The sequence below is a fragment of the Piliocolobus tephrosceles genome, chromosome 1, assembly GCF_002776525.5.
Source record: "Piliocolobus tephrosceles isolate RC106 chromosome 1, ASM277652v3, whole genome shotgun sequence".
In the NCBI taxonomy this organism is placed as follows: Eukaryota; Metazoa; Chordata; class Mammalia; order Primates; family Cercopithecidae; genus Piliocolobus; species Piliocolobus tephrosceles.
Window position 1 is genome coordinate 59461683 of NC_045434.1, and position 16590 is coordinate 59478272.

The window sequence follows — 16590 nt, forward strand, 5'->3', positions numbered from 1 at the left end:
GGCGTGAGCCACCGCACCGTGTTTTGTTTTTTAAACTCATTGAGGTGACAGAGGTCACAGTATTAAAAGGACACGGGATTGGAGTCTGGCTCAGCTACTGGCCACAAGCCTTATGCCACTTCTGCCCATATCCCAGTTTAAGTCACATCTCCTCCACAACTGATTCCTCAGTGCTCGGTCTATAGGCCAACTAGCAAAAGAGATAATGATCCCTTCCTATGTCTGCTTCCCTGAGGACCTCATCATTCAGGACTCATAAAAAGCCCTCAGTAATAATACATGCCGATTCTGTCCCCCACCCTTGTCCAGTGAAGGTAGCTCTGGAGTAAGGAATTAACAGTGAAGTTAGCACACTTTGGCCCTCTGACCAGGGCCACCTTTCCTTGTGGTCATCACTTAAATTGTAATGCCTACACCAAGAGCACCTCGACTCTTCCCATTTTCCCTTTGATATATACAGAAACCTATCCCATGACCAAAGTTTAGGGGAGAAGGTATGCAAAGACCCAAAGGTTTTCTCCACTAGTAGGGGCTGGAGCCTTATAACCCCTAATAATCTTATTGAAGATTAGTACCTAAACTCAGTGTCATGTTTTCCCCTCCTTCTGGCCAACAGGACCAGCCATCGATATGGCAAGAGGCTACATGGCCCTTATGGAAACCGAATGGTGCTGTCTGGTGGCCAAGTTGAGTGGCAGCCAGAGTTGCCCTAAGTTTAGCAGTGGCTCAAAGGAGACATACTGAATGATATCAATGGGAAAGATGTTGAGAAGTGCTTGCATATTCAGTCACACTGCCTTTTTCTCTCTTCAAACTCCCCTTTGCTTAGCTCTCTGGACATTCTTTTCCTTGATCCAATAAGACCTACTTTAGTTGTTCACTCTTGCTCCTTGAAGGGTTTGAGTGGAGTGTGAGTTGGTATGGAAATGAAGAGGGCACAGAAACAGGCTGTGGGCACTCATGTCCACCAGGTAGGTCCTCTGCTAATCTCCCAAGGCATGCCAAAGTCCAGAAACCTGTGCCCAGGATCTGCCTCCTCTTGTGAAATTGCCTGAGAATATACAGAGGTGTCTGTGGAACACAACATGTTAAGGACCATGGGTTCCCAGTCTCAAGAGGGAAAAGGAAACTAATCATTGAGGCATTTTGGCCATTTGAGGGTGGCCACTTCAAGGCTAAACATGGCTGCTAGATTTCAAGACATCTCTAAAAAATAAAGGTACTCCACAAACAGGGCTATAAAAAAAAAAGATCTATCAGTGACTGGAGGTCAAACCCTAAGTAACATTTGCCTACTGTATTCCCTACTGGCTGGGAGCAAGAGGAAATGTGGAGACAGCAACAGAGATGAAGCAGGTTCATCAATTCCAAGACCAATACTCTTAGTTCTTTGAGACTAAGACAATGTCCCGGACAAGGAACTAGAAAGCAACTAGACCAAGAGCTCTTCCTTACAATACAATAAGGCTAAGGCCCAGATTAGGGTTAAGGCCCTCATATTAGTCCAAAGCCCACCTCTCTTAAGGTGGCTTAAGTTTTCACGCCTATGACATAGGACAGTGACTATGATGGGTTAAAAGCATTAAAAGAACAAAATTCCAAGTGTGCTATAACTGGCCAGTGGATTAGGATGGCTTCAGAAGCTATGGAGCATCTTAAATACCAGGCATCTCCTAGGTGCTCACTCCTGTAATCTCAGCACATTGCGAGGCCGAGCCAAGCAGATCACTTGTGGTCAGGAGTTGGAAACCAGCCTGGTCACATAGTGAAACCCTGTTTCTACTAAAAGTACAAAAATTAGCTGGGCGTGGTGGTGGGCGCCTGTAATCCCAACTACTTGGGAGGCTGAGGCAGGAGAATCACTTGAACCAGGAGGCGGAAGTTGCAGTAAGCCGAGATTGCGCCACTGCACTCCAGCCTTGGTGACAGAGTGAGACTCCATCTCAAAGAAAGAAAAAAAAAAAGAAGTCTTGCAAGAGGCAGACCAAATGATTTAAACACACATACTCTCTTGCCTGTAATGCCAGCACTTTGGGAGGCCAAGGCAGGATGATCCCCCTGCTGAGCACAGGAGTTTGAGACCAGCCTGGACAACATAGTGAAACCCTGTCTCTACAAAAAATATTTTTTTAAAATTAGCCAGGCTTGGTGGCCCACACCTATAGTCCCAGCTACCTGGAAAGCTGAGGTGGGAGGACCGCTTGAAGCATGGGAGGTGGAAACTGCATTGAGCTGTGATCACGCCACCGCACTCCAAACTACGGAAAGAGCAAGGCCTTGTCTCAAAAAAACAAAAACAAAACCAAAAACCACACACACACAACCAGATACTGACACTCTCTTAAGCAACTTCGATCAACCTACGCTCTCCCTCTATATTCCTTCTGTAAAATGTACTCAAGGTCTTGGCCTGCTGAGCACCTGTGGCCTGCTCTCTTTTATTCTGAGTAGTATTTGTTCCTAATCATATACTAGTCAACTTCTTATAGTAACTATGTTTTAATTGACTATTACATAAACCAATGAGTGTGAAAATGCTTTTTTTTAATAAGAAGCTTGTAAAACTGTCAATTTAGGTGTGTGAAATTCTTACAAAAGATTGAAGAAAATGAGTAAATATTTAGAATTCTAAAATCAAATTCCTAGGCCAGGCATGGTGGCTCATGTTGGGAGGCTGAGGCGGGTGGATCGCTTGAGGTCAGGAGTTCGAAATCAGCCTGGCCAACATGGTGAAACCCTATCTGTACTAGAAATACAAAATTAGCCAGGCGTGGTGGCACATGCCTATAATCCCAGTTACTTGGCAGGCTGAGGCAGGAGAATCCCTTGAACCTGGGAGGTAGAGGTTGCAGTGAGTTGAGATCATGCCATTGCACCCCAGCCTGGGCAACAAGAGTGAAACACTGTCTTTAAAAAAAAAAACAAAAAACAAAAAAAAGTCAAATTTGTTATTCAAATTCTTTATGCATTTTAAAGAAGCTCAATCAAGCTGACATCATAGATAACGCATTATGGCTATTATGAATGAAGGCCCTCATCCCCAAACTGTAATTTTTCTCAATTTTAGTTTTTAATGAATGGATATACATATTTATGATTTAGGTTAAATGTATCTTTCTCATCCAATAATTTAACTTTTTTATTAACTGTTGAACTACTTGTCCTGATCATATACAAAAGGGGCTTTTGTGTGTGTGTGTGTGTGTGTTCGCAGCAGAATCATAGTCAGTGAAAACATATTGGCAAAGGCAGAAAGAAAGCAGGGTTTGAAACTCCACTCTTCTCCAACTTCTAGCTAGGTAAGTTTGCCAGGAGCTAAAAGTTTTGGTGTTTAGTGGGATGCCTTTGGACATTTATTTTAAATAGAGAAAATAACTTTTGTTTCCTCGGAAAGGCAACTTTTTAATTTCTCAATTTTCCCATCCAAGGGGAGGCAGAAAGGATGTTCTTTGGCCTCCACTCACCTGGAACAGGTCAAATGACCTCACCATTCCATTCCTCTATTGCAATGCAGCTGGTTATCCTGAAAATAAGAAACACACCCAAACTCACCACTTTCTAGCCCTTCATCCTTGCACAATTAACCCAGAACACAAACAGGGAGCTGGATTATCTGTTCTGTTGTTGACTGGCTTTAAATGTTCCATTTATACTGATAAAAATGTAGGGTGCATTCCTATGTAAGCAATATTGAAACATGAAAAACTTGTTCACAGAAATTTGAAGGAAGAAGTGAAAATATAACTTCACAAATTGATTCTTTACACCTTGAAGATGGATTTACAACAATATTACTTTATACAAATTCCTACTTTATACAATTATGTTTAGGCAGCTTTTCAGTAACATTTCTATAAGTTACATATGAAGCCTCTGAAAAGAAAGCTGAGAGGCTTAAAAGAACCACATGCAAAGCACTGGTGACAGAGGGGCAAAGACGGCGAAGCCATCACTCTGCTGTTTCATAGTCACTAGGAGTCGAGGGACCCTGACCCTCATACGTAGCTCAATAAAGGCCGACACTGGGATCTTCATTGCTTTCCTCAGCTCTTCTTCCCAAGAAGCAATGTTTCATCAGAAGGGATTGTGTTTTCTGTAGCACTATGGCAAGGAAAGACGATTTTAATATAGGCTGGCACTAGCATGGACTAGCATGTAGTCAGTCTGATAATGAATAACCAGCTCTGGCTTAATGCTTGACAATGGGCAATGACTTTTAAAATCTTTGTTGTCCAATTCTGTCTCCTGTTACAGGTATATAGCATCTGGAATGCATTCCGATCTATCCTATATGGCAACAAACATAGGCAAGACTGAGCCCAGAAAAACACCTGTGGGTACTAAATACCAATCAATGCCTGCTCCAAGCCAGAAGCAGGTCTTAACAGACTGCCAAATATCCACCAAGATTTTTAAGTGGAATAAAAAGAGGCAGAAAGCTATTACAAAGGAGCTTCAGAGTACAACCCAAATCAGTAGAGAGCCATGTTTCACCCTCTTCCAGGTAGAGATCTGCTCTTAGGCTAATCTTGCACTAACACCCAAAGGACCGTGTTGCTTTCAATGGTGAGTATAATGGCAAATTAGGTGCATTTCAGACACTTCTGCCAAAATATCCAAAGCCTCATTTTCTTAAGCTCTTCACTGGAGAATGAAGCAGGGAAATTCCGGTTTTTACCAACCTCCATCACCACAAGTGACATCTCTCCTTTAGGTTAACTTGAGATAGAAAAATGAATCCCAACCTCCTAGGATACTGAAATGAAGCTGTAAAGAAGTCAACTTCCTTTACAGCTAGTCCAAATTACATAACCTTTCTCCAGGATAGAAACTCCATATAATCAAGCCCTTTATTCTATATAAGAAATCCCTGGGCCAGGCGCGGTGGCTCACGCCTATAATCCCAGCACTTTGGGAGGCCAAGACGGGTGGATTACCTGAGGTGGGGAGTTCGAGGCCAGTCTGACCAACATGGAGAAACCCTGTCTCTACTAAAAATACAAAAAAATTAGCTGGGCATGGTGGCACATGCCTGTAATCTCAGCTACTCGGGAGGCTGAGGCAGGAGAATCGCTTGAACCTGGGAGGTGGAGGTTGCGGTGAGCCAAGATCGTACCATTGCACCCCAGCCTGGGCAACAAGGGTGAAACTCGGTCTCCAAAAAAAAAAAAAAGAAAGAAAGAAAGAAATTCCCCAAAGTCTGATCCAGAAGGAAAAACAAGAAACAAACAGTATTCACTTAGGTGAGGTGGGAGGCACACCTCATCTACCCTTTCTTTCTTTACCCACTGACCCTCCTTCTGGCTCAGGCTCTAACTTAACACAGTCCTTCCCCTCTCCCACCTCACAAAACTGCAGGACTACTGAGACGGAAACCGAAGTGTCACTTTCTGTGTGCATTTCATCATTTTTCCCTACAAGTTCAGAGGTTTCTCTGACACAGGCCAGCTTCACTGCTAACACACAATGAAACATGGTTTTTAGATCCCATCAGTCTGTAGTCATTTTAGGGATACAACAGAAGGCATAAATTGGAAAGTAAATGTATCTCTGTGTTCATTAGTGTGATGGTGTACAAGGTAGGAGGAATACTGTAGGAAAACTGGAAGACAAAACCCAGGCTTTGTTATTGACTAGTAGTACAGTATAGCTTTGGGCAACTGACATTCTCTTTAACTTCAGCATCATCACACGTAAAATGATGAGTGGTTCTCATCCAGGGAGGGAGTGGTTCAAATACATACATGCCTACGTTTTCTGCCTCACTCACAGATACAAAGATCTGACCTCCTCAAAGATGCTATTGTCAATGACTACGTACCACCCACAGGTGAAGAAGAAAAACTAGTAGGGATTGGGGCAGGGGTTGTGCTTACTAGATGGCAAAAGCTTTCTAAAGGCAGTGGCTTTATATTAGCAGCAGGGTCTCCTTTTAAGCTTAATTTCTCAATGGAAGGTGAGGACTGGGACAGCTGGCATCCCATCTCAATGTCGGGGGTGATGGAGGGGGTTCTAAGAATTTGAATACTGACAAGGCCAAACCATGATGATTCCAGATTGTACTCTGGAGACTATTCTTCTCTATTTGCCCCAGAACCACCATCAGATGAGGAGAAACATCACAACAACTGCAGAAAACTGCAGACAACTAGAAGTCATTCTTAAAGAGATTTAATTATTTGAAGTGCATAAAAGGGGAGAGTACATTTAAATCTCTGCTATATCACAAACTGCTGTTTTTGTTGTTGTTTTATTAAAGACCCACCAGTTTTACTCATCTTCAGGTTTATGGCTATAGAATGTGGGGAAAACAAAAATTGGCAACAGAATAGGAAAAAGCAAAAGTCCATTCATCAGAATGTCTTCTCCAGTGCAGAACAGAGCCCTTTAAAAAAGAAAAGCAAGGAAAATAGTTATGGGCTATCCACAGCCGTAATGATAGCTACAGTTAGAAAGAAATGAGAAAGGAAACCAGGAGGCAGAGTCTGGGAATTCACAAGTCTCTTCTCAAGACATACACTAAACCCGGACCTCTATGAGGATTAATTTTCCTTAGATTTCCTTCCAACGTCTTAACCCTAAACCAAGTTCCCCTGTCAATTCACATATAATAAAGGCATCATTTCACAAGGAGGACTGATTTGAGGATTGAAGTGATTTGTCAACATTCTGAGAAAGCTTATTTTAAAAGAGTACGGCTTTAAAGATAGGTTCTAGTCCTTGAAGACAGAGGGGTTCTTTGTTAGTGAGGGCTGTAGGCATATGGCCCACCAAACAGAGCAGGACACAAAAGAAGAGTCCCCTAATGTTGTTTGCAGGCTAACATCCACTGCTACTGCAACCTGGTTGGGCAGAGGCAAAAGCAAGCAGCCCCTTCTGGCTGTGCAACAGTAGAGGGGCAGAAGAAGCTGTGCTCTAATGGCTCTAAATAATCAGCATTTAGTGTTCTGTTAGGACGAAGGATTTATTCCACAATGTAAACTGTAACATTTGATACAAGCTACCAAAAAATAGGGGAGAAAGGAAGGACAGGGAGAAAGCCAAAATACAGCTGTGGCAATTACTTACAGAGAGGTCTCTTTTCTACATCACTAGTTCATCAGTGACACTAGAAACTAGACATTTGTGTTCTGTACATCAATCAATCGCTAAAGCACCAACACACTGTTTGGAAGTTTGTTTTGTTTTGTTTTAATTCCAGCCACTGAAACCAACACAGAAGTTATTGCTCAGATAAATAAACCTAGTCTACCAGGAAAAAGAAAAGTGGATAAAGGAAAAGAAGAAACAAACAAAAACCCCCAAAGTGAAAAACTTAAAAATTTCCCCAATGTGGTAACAGAGTAAACAAGGGAGAGTTTCCTCAAATGAGGATTTACTGGAATTTCTGGTGGGTGCCCTTTTGGGCACTGGAAGTGAGTTGGACTCTTAAGCTGGTAAATCCCAGAGAGAGGTAAAATTTTAATGCTGTACATGAAAAGGTGCAAGCTTCAATGCCTTCCAAATTGGTGGGAACCCCTGCAAAAAACAGTCAGCTTTTCAAACCTCAACAACCACAAATAGCTCTTAAGGAAAAAATACAAAAAGTGTCAAAAATTTTTTTAGTTGTTTTTTCTTTTCTTCAAAGAGTCCTGGAAAAATGATCCCATAATGAATAGAAATAGCACCGTTTACAGGCTGGCTTGAGTACCAGTCCTGTAGCTTTGCTGAGATTTGAAGAAATCCTCTTGGTTGGAGTCCTGAATTACATTAAGTAGGGGGGTATCTGTTTTTGTGTTTTTACTTTCGGCTTGGTGCGTCCTTCACAGTACAGCGCACACAGATGTAGTCTTCTTTCTCTGCCATCTCTGGGGAGACACCAACACAGACCTGATGAAACCACTGATTGCAGCTGCCATCACACTGGACCCAGTCCACCTGGTTACAAAGAGCAGGAAGATGGGGTTTTCAGAGGAAAAAAATGGATTCAAAATTGGGCAGGCCAGCCTCAAGAAATTCAGGTCGTTTGCCAATAACGGCCACTGTCTCACCACCGGGACCTCTGGCACAACAGCTAAGCCAGATGAGTGTAGCTGGCCCCCTAGCCAAAGCAACCGAATCAAAGTCATTCTTCAAGTCGTGTCTGCTTTGGGGTTAAGACAGCGCTGCCCTGTGATAAGTAAGCCACAGGGCATCACATCAGCATCCCTCCCACCTTCTTAGCGCCGGGAAGGTGAAAGCTGGAAGAGCAAGAAAAGGAAAAAGGGAAGAACAAGAGTTTCTTCAAGAAAAGGGAGGAGACCCAGGAACGATGTAAAAGCAGAGATATCAGTGGGGGAAGGGCTGAGCAATCCATTCAGATCAGCTCAAAGCAGATAAGCAGAGGAGAAAGACCCAGCGAGATGAGGTCTAGCTTACAGGGTTTCTGAGTTAAGGGAAAGCATGTCCTCTATGGCCCAAACCTCACTGACCTCATCTCCTTCTGGCTGCAGGCAGCTCACAGCTGGGCAGATGGCATCTTCATCCTCAGAGTCTTCCTGTTCAGAATAGGATGTGTCTGAGGGCAGGGAATGAGTTTCAGCAGAACGAACTAATTCATAGCTACGCTCTCTCTCTAATTTGAAATTGTTCATGTCCTTGGGGTGGCTCAGTTTGATTTTCTTCTTTTTGGGGGTCCGCATTTTCTTAACTCGTTCCCACCGCTCACTGGAGAGGCCCTCTCTTTCCAGGCGTCTCTTCAGTTTTCTCTCAAGACTGTTAATTCCATCTCGCTTCCCTCGGCAACAGTCATTCTGGGTGGAAGATAGGAAAGTTCAATTTTAGCCTATGGTTCACCTATTACTAAAACTAATGAAGCTACTAAAGAGAGCAGTAAATTAGAAATCAGATGATCCCCCAATTTACACACAAAAAAAATACTGCATCTTAACCACTCCCTTCCCAGTCTTATAGAAGACAACCAGTTTGGGTTTAACATACTTCCTTTCCCTGTCACTGTTAGTACTACCAAAGGATCGCTGGAAAAAGTAATGTTAAAGATGTGATTAGCCTTCAAATTAGTCAACCAATACCAGAAGATGGAGAAGTGCCCACTAAGAGTCTTCCTTTCACCAAATCCCTGAATGACTGACTACTCTATAGTTTCTGTCTAGGTGTTTATGTCTATCCTTTGACCGATAGGCTCCTGAGGAACCACACTAATCATCTTCCTTCTTGAAGGATGTACATCCCCACACCATATAGGAGTAAGGTGCATTAACTGAATACATTCAATGATCGTGCCATACTACTTGGTATCACAATGAAAAATGAAATTCTAAATGTCAACATCACCCCTCATGCTATCTTTAGTGAAGTTCTTCCCTAATTTGGCTTCAGGTTTCCTAGCAGATTTCTATCCTAACTATATTCTCAGGGGCGGTTAAATGTGATGGGTCGGTGAGTTCACTAGAAGGAAGTGGCAGCAGCCGCAGTATCCTTAACTATGTTAAGAAACAGGACATTAAGGAGTATCCTTCAAGTAAGTCAGCATTCAAAATGGGTCATCCTCAATCTAATCACCCAGTGCTCACACCAGGTGCCTGGTTATGTTTGGAGGAGTAAAAGCAAGCAGACCCCCACCCCAGACTGTGCCTTGCCACAGAAGCCTCTCAGACACTCACCTTCTCACTGCTGGGTCTCACTGGTGAGCTTCGGTCAGTCTGCTGAGCAGGGCTTGGCTTTGCAAGTAAAGTCTGGTAAAGTTCCTGAATTTCAGGAAGGGATACCTGGAGCAGCTGGGCTTCCATCAACAGTTCATTCACTTCTGGACTAACGCCTGTAAAAGACCAGACCAAATCAAAATAACAACAAAGGGTGTTTCACATTCACATTTGGGTTTATGAGACAAATAGAAGGACTGTCCCTAATACCACTACTACCCTCTCCTTCTTACATTACAAATTACCTTCAGTTGAAGTGAGGTTTACTTAATGTGCCTAAAGCCACAATATAATAAACAGAGCCAAAACTAGATTTCCTAAGTCTTTGATTACTAGTGTTAATTATACACTGAATCCCCTTCTCATTTAACTTATTGCTAACGCAGAAAAAACTGTACTTCTGCCTTGATGGCTTCTAACAGAAAGCACAGAAACAAACTGATGGCCACAGCATGAACAATCTGAGTAGATCAAGGAGGTCTAACCACATTACTAGACACACATTGAGATGCTATGACTAAGGATCAAGATTCTAGTAAATGTGGATTATCCCTAAGATTCTCAAGTCTCCTAAGTAATGAAGCAACAAGGGAGCCCATGACTAGCATCTGACTTAACAGCTTGGTGTTGATGAGGACAATGGATATAAAGTCTTCCTCTCTGTTCTTTTGCATTTATAAGCCTTCAAATAGGATCCCTTCCCTATTTTGCAAATATGTAACAGCTTATATCCTACATTACAGCATAAAGTCCTTTTTTATGGTACTTGATCATCTATAACAAAAACCTAGTAATACAAGATCACTCATTAGTATCCAGCCTTCAACATAACAACAAAATACAAACCATGGAGGGGGATACAACTTCGTCCAGTAGAGAAGGGAGAGTGCAAATATGAGGTTCTGTTGTCCCAGTCATCAGGCAAGGAAAATGATGTTGTGCCAGGAGGTTGAGATACCTAATGGAGGGAAAACGTTTTATAATAAAACCTCCTCAGGATTAAAAATACTCCCATTAGTCCAATGACAGTAGCTTGCATTACCCAGGCAGGCAACCAGAGAAAAAAAAAAACAAAAACAAAAACTTGATTTTCCCCTACTGAAGAGTCTTCTGGCATTTCAGAACTGGCCAAATCAACTTGTATCTTCCTAAATACCAAGCCTTTACTCTTTCCAGTTTTACTTGGATTGATTTCAGAGATGTAAAGAAGACCATTGGGAAATAAGCCACTTTCTCAGTGTGAGAACAGATCATACAGCCTTTTAATCCTTTTCTAATTCTCCTTATTGAAGGTTAAAATAAAATAAACACGTATGTACCCCTTTGAGTAAATCAAACGTCAGAAATCATCCATAACCACTTTCCTATCTTCCTTAGTGTTTTATATTAAAGGAGCTAGGGGAAACACTCCTTTGACCTGGATTAATATAATAGTTGTGTCCTTTCCCTTTACTAAGAAGGGTAAACTCCTAGCACATCCTGGGTAAAGAACACCAATGACTCCACTTTGGGAATGTGCACAATGCCACAACTCATCTATGCAACAAATATTTAATTCATCATCTATGTGTCAGGCACTATATTTCAGAAGCCTGCAAAGAAACAAAAAACCAAGGAAATAAATTTGACAGACTGTTTTGGTTTTTTTTTTTTTTTTGGTCTTCATCTTATCAACAATGTAACTCATATAATCCATGTGTCTGTGCTCATATGGCACAAGAGAGTTGTGGTATCTCTGGTACGGAGATGTTTAGCAAATTTAAAAACCATCAGATTAACCTCATAAAGATTGAATACTGCCTTCCTGATTGTACTTTTCTATTGTCTTCACATTCTTTTACTGCAGCCACCTATGGAAGATGACAGAAAACTCTGCCCATCCAGTGATGGTCAAAAGAATCTGGCTTTTGGCAGAAAGATCACAAATGGTGTGTAACCCAGGAGCTTTCCTCTGAAATAACACAGTGCTCAAACCCTTCTTCCAAAAAATATGTTCCCTTAAAGGGCAAAAAGAGATGAAAGGCAGGAAGTGTTTTCCCTTTCTACTAACTGACTTACATGAGAAGAAGCAGGGTAAAAAACTTTTTAGTCAAGCAAAGACTTAAAGGAACATCATAGACATATATGTAAGACACATATGGGTCAGCACACATATAAATGAAAAAATCATTGGTATCTGTGAAAAGCTAAATATGTGCTCTATAGAAAGAGTGCCTGAGAAACAACTTCTATTAGGAATAGAGGAAACTAAAAGAATATGTTGTACCTGCTGCATGGTCTTGAAGTGGGAAGCTACAGGTAAAGTGGGTGCTGTTAACAGTAAAGTGATCACCAAGGGAATAGCAACACCAAAGCTACAGGTTCGAGAGAAAGATACAGAGCTTTGCAAATTCCAACAACCCAATAAGGAAAGTCCAGATTCACCTTGTTTGTGTCTGACACTTGTCCTGCTGAGGCCTGCCATCTGCTATATAACAGTCCTGAGCCCACTCGATCTTGCACAAATTTAAGATTCCCTGACGAAAGCAGTTGCTGGGCTCTGTGCTGCCAGTTCACGGTTCTTTCAATCATATATCGAAGTGCATCTCCTTCAGGAAGGCGAACTCGGATACGCTGAAGGGAGGCGAGCAGGGGCAGAATTTTCTCTAATGGAGGTTTCTCTGACCTCCGACAATGGGGACAAAGCCAGATTCGGGGGCCCTGTGAAATACTGGGTACCGCCACACAACTGGTATGGAAAGCATCCCTGCAGAGTTCACATTGAATCATAGGGGCAGCTGGGGCCTTCTGACATAGGCAGATTTTTATATCCACATCTTGGACAGGTGACAGCAATTTCCCTTCGTTGGCAAGTCTGAGAGACTGCAAGGCTTCCATTTCCCTTAGGCGAGCTTCCCCGAGAGTTGCCATCTGAAAAAAGAGTTAACAATCAAGGATGATGTCCTAGATAACTTGGCCTTCCCCTAAAACTCAAAGTCCTGGTGGTTAAGAGCATGGGATCCTGAGTAAATTATCTGTATTCAAATCCTCACTCTGCCTCATACTAAGCTGTGTGAGTGACCTGGTGCCACGTATTCCATTGTGGCTAAATTTCTGCATGTGTACAATGGAGGTGATAATAGTGTCCACCTCACAGGGCTGAGATGACAGTTAAGTGAGAGATGTGGGATAGGACACTCTTTGCCTGGCACATAGTAAACAAGTTCTCAAAAAATCTGTCACAGTTAAAAAACCATTTCCAATCATCACATCTATCCCCTTTCAGATCCATCACGATTCACCAGATGAAGCACCCTTACAAGGGCAGAATAAACTCTCCATTATCTCTATTTGAAAAAAAAAAAAAAAAAAGATCTAAAAGCAAATCAGGTAAAGACCTTTGGTATATTAAAAAAAAAAAAAAATCCACTTCTTTTGTAAATATAATACACAGGTAATATGTGTGGGTTATATGATAACAAGGTAACTTCTCAAAGCTTAGAGATGGAAAGCAAATGACTAACCTGTGAGTTCTACCATAAATTAACAGATAATATGTAGGGAGAATTCTTAAAGCAGGGATCTACAGACAGATGGGCACAGACTAAAATCTATGAAAGATACTGCACATAAAGTTTCAAACCAACATATAAACATCTTAGGAGGGTGACTGTAACTTTCAGCTAGTCCTTATAAAAACAAACCACAGATGGAATGGAGGACCTCTGATGGCAGAAATCTGTCTAGAACCTGACTGAATATACAAACGTACACTAAAGACTTTATCTGTGTCAAAATACCTAAATAAATCAAGGCAACCCATGTCTATCGCAAGAGGTCCGGCAGTTACAAAGAAATCAATGGGAGAAGGTGCCCGGATCCACAGATCAATCCATTCAATCTAGTCCCAGTAGCAGGTATACAGTCCCACTCTAGAACGGGCAATGCTCCGTGCCATTAAAAGCATCACATAACTATCCCTTTTTAATCCTGATAAGGTGCTTAATGTGTAACATTGGTTACACATTGCTTCGTCTCCTTGAAACTATCATCTTTGAATCAACAGTATGTTGAATCAGAGATTTAAGGTCTTCTAGATGAGTATCAAAGTGTCCAGTAAACTTTTAAATGTACTTAACTGTAAACTAATAAATTGGCACTGCAGTTTCATATATCTATTCATATTAGTTTCAATATATTCAGTTAGCATTCCTGGATCAACCCACAGGCACTAAACAAGACTGTTTCTGTGTCTGCTAGTCCCTGACTGGGAAGCCTACCCTGAATCTTTCGCACCTCTATGCATCTTACCATTCAAAACTCTTAACACTTGACAATTTTCAAAAAGTAAAACTGAACGCTTTCAATTTACTCTACTTGCCTTCTCCAAATTCCTATAAACCAGAGAGGGTCAGAAATTATTCTTCCCAATAACACAGAAAGGAGAAGAAAAAAACCCCTACATACAGCTGAAGCAGTCTCTTTGCTTTCAGTTAAAGCCCTCTCCAGGTCACTCAGACTCTCTAATTTGGTGCTTTTTTTCTTTCCATTTGGCAAGGGCTCCTTTAACTTTCTCTGCTTCCTTTTCAATCCCAAAAGGCCAATATCACATCGAGGACACAGCACCTAATGTGGGACACAAAGCACAACCAACGGTAAAATAAATTTCAGATAAAGCATTAGGTAGGAAGTCCCAAAATAAAAGCCTAAGCAGTAAAAAGGATGTGCATTTCTTAGTATTGAAGATTTTCTTTGGAACGTGCAACCCTCAGACTCTCCTTTACAAAAGGAGGAGGAAGACTCTTATGAGATCGACTGATTCCTGATACAATTAAGTAACAAGTAAAAAATGTGATATATACTGACTGATCCCAGTCATGATGCACAAGGAACAGTTTACAGAAAATACAAAGTACAGTTAAAGCACTTTTAAAAGATGCGGGAGATCATTTATCAGGCTTATGAAATTCAGGTGGGTGAAACATGGCCAAATTTAAGAGTCCAATTTCAACACAGAGGAATTTCACCCAGTAGGAAAAAATTTTCTTGTTTAAGATACTGTTATCCTAAATGAACCAAGAAAACATTTAAAGGTTGCTTCACCAGAAGATTAGAAGAATCTCCCTGGCTTTACTGGAAGAACAACTCACAGAATATAGATTAATCTGTGATGTCATCTTTGCATGTGATGAACTGCATGTTTTACCAAACTAGGAGATCTAAGGTCTTGCAGATGAGCTAGTTGTAAACTTACCTCTAAGAGAGAATATGGAGAATTCTCAGTCAAGAATGTACTAACAGCACATTCTTTCCAAGCCTGAACCTCAGCTACTAGGGATTCCAGTCTTGGCAAAGAATTCAGATGTACCGGGATAGATCGGCCTCGTGTAACAAGTTCTATGAGTGTGTCTAACACTGGCACACGTCCTCCAGCCTAATAAATCAAGGAAAATTACAGCAGTTTAGAAAAAAGAACACTTCTATGAAAAACAGGAAAAGCATAAATCAGATTGGTTCACTGAGTACTTCAGATTACTCCATGATCTCAACATGCTAAATTCACAAATGTCAACCTGCCAGCTGACCAATAATGTTGGGGGTAGAAGTGACACTTAAAGAACCTAGTTTGGTCTTTTGTTGGTGGTGGTGGTTTTTTTTTTTTCTTTTTTCTTTTTTCTTCTTTTTTAAGACAGAGTATCACTCTTGCCCAGGCTGGAATGCAGTGGTGCAATCTCAGCTCACTGCAACCTCTACCTCCTGGGTTCAAGGAATTCTCCCACCTCAGCCTCCCAAAGTGCTGGGATTATAGTGAGCCACTGTGCCGGGCCTAGAGAACCTAGTATATGCTAGACTCTAAGGATACAAATGTGAACATGGCATATACTGTGGTCCCTTTGTTCTATTTATACCCTTCTAAATTCACTCATCACATTGATCCCTATTGATAGTTTGAAAAAAATTTCAGCAGAAATGAAGGTTTGTAGAAACTCAAGACTTTCATATGGAATTATACAAATAAAAAGCAACAAAACAATATTTTACCCCAATCCACTCACCAATGTAAAGCAACTCAATATAAAGCAACAAAACAATATTTTACCCCAATCCACTCACCAATGATTAATTAAAGCAACTCAATATAAATTATTCAGGAAACTAAAATAGAAGTTGAGACAGCGCAGTGGTTCTCAAACTTTAGCATACATAAGAATCATCTGGAAGGCTTGTTTAAACACAGTTTCCTTAGTCCTATCCCCAAATATTCTAATTCAGTGGGTCAGAGAAAGGTCCATAAATTTGCACTTCTGACAAGTTCCCAGATGAAGCTGCTGTTGCCAATGCTAATACTGCTGGTCTGGGAACTGTATTTTTAGAAAAAGATAGCCAAACTAGAAGGAGAGTAAAAGCATTAGGTTATGGAGGATGAAATGCATTGGTGTTGCTCTAACACAATGTAAAACTTAGCATCACTGATGTCAGGTCATCCAGATATGTCTCCTGTTGTGATGCAATATAGAATATACAGTATTACCTCACATTTTAATGCATTATATTAAAAAATGTTTAACTTGGATGCACCAGGGCTTTAAAACTAACTTCTAATTTATAGGAAATACACAGAATAGAACACTCCACAAAGAAACAACCAAACAAATCCAGAAGGTGGAGTATACCACAGGATAACTGTCTAGTCAGTGACATGAGAAAAACTGGGGTAGGGAGGAAAACGCTACAAGATCAAAAGAAACCTAAAGAGATGCCAATTAGGTGCAATGTGTGTTCCTAGGTTAGACAAACAGCCATAAGGGACATTTTTGGGACAACTAGGGAAGACTGGGTAGGTTATTTTGCTGCCTTTGATATTCATTCTTAGAGGATTAAAACTGTTAGGGCATAAATGTTCTGATGGACACTTAAGAATGTGACTCAT

At 41.2% G+C, this 16590-nt stretch overlaps 1 protein-coding gene across 1 annotated transcript in view; it reads right to left on the reverse strand.

The window, feature by feature from the left end:
- Window positions 1–6155: 6155 nt before the first annotated feature.
- KDM5B (lysine demethylase 5B) overlaps window positions 6156–16590 on the reverse strand; it is an 80784-nt gene continuing 70349 nt past the window's right edge. The window contains exons 21-27 of the mRNA XM_023186862.2: window positions 14914–15093; window positions 14127–14285; window positions 12105–12590; window positions 10527–10638; window positions 9642–9796; window positions 8451–8771; window positions 6156–7917 (exon numbers count right to left, since the gene is read on the reverse strand). Of these exons, the coding sequence (XP_023042630.1) occupies window positions 7780–7917; window positions 8451–8771; window positions 9642–9796; window positions 10527–10638; window positions 12105–12590; window positions 14127–14285; window positions 14914–15093 (1551 nt within the window). The 3' untranslated portion in view covers window positions 6156–7779. The remainder of the gene's footprint in view (window positions 7918–8450; window positions 8772–9641; window positions 9797–10526; window positions 10639–12104; window positions 12591–14126; window positions 14286–14913; window positions 15094–16590) is intronic.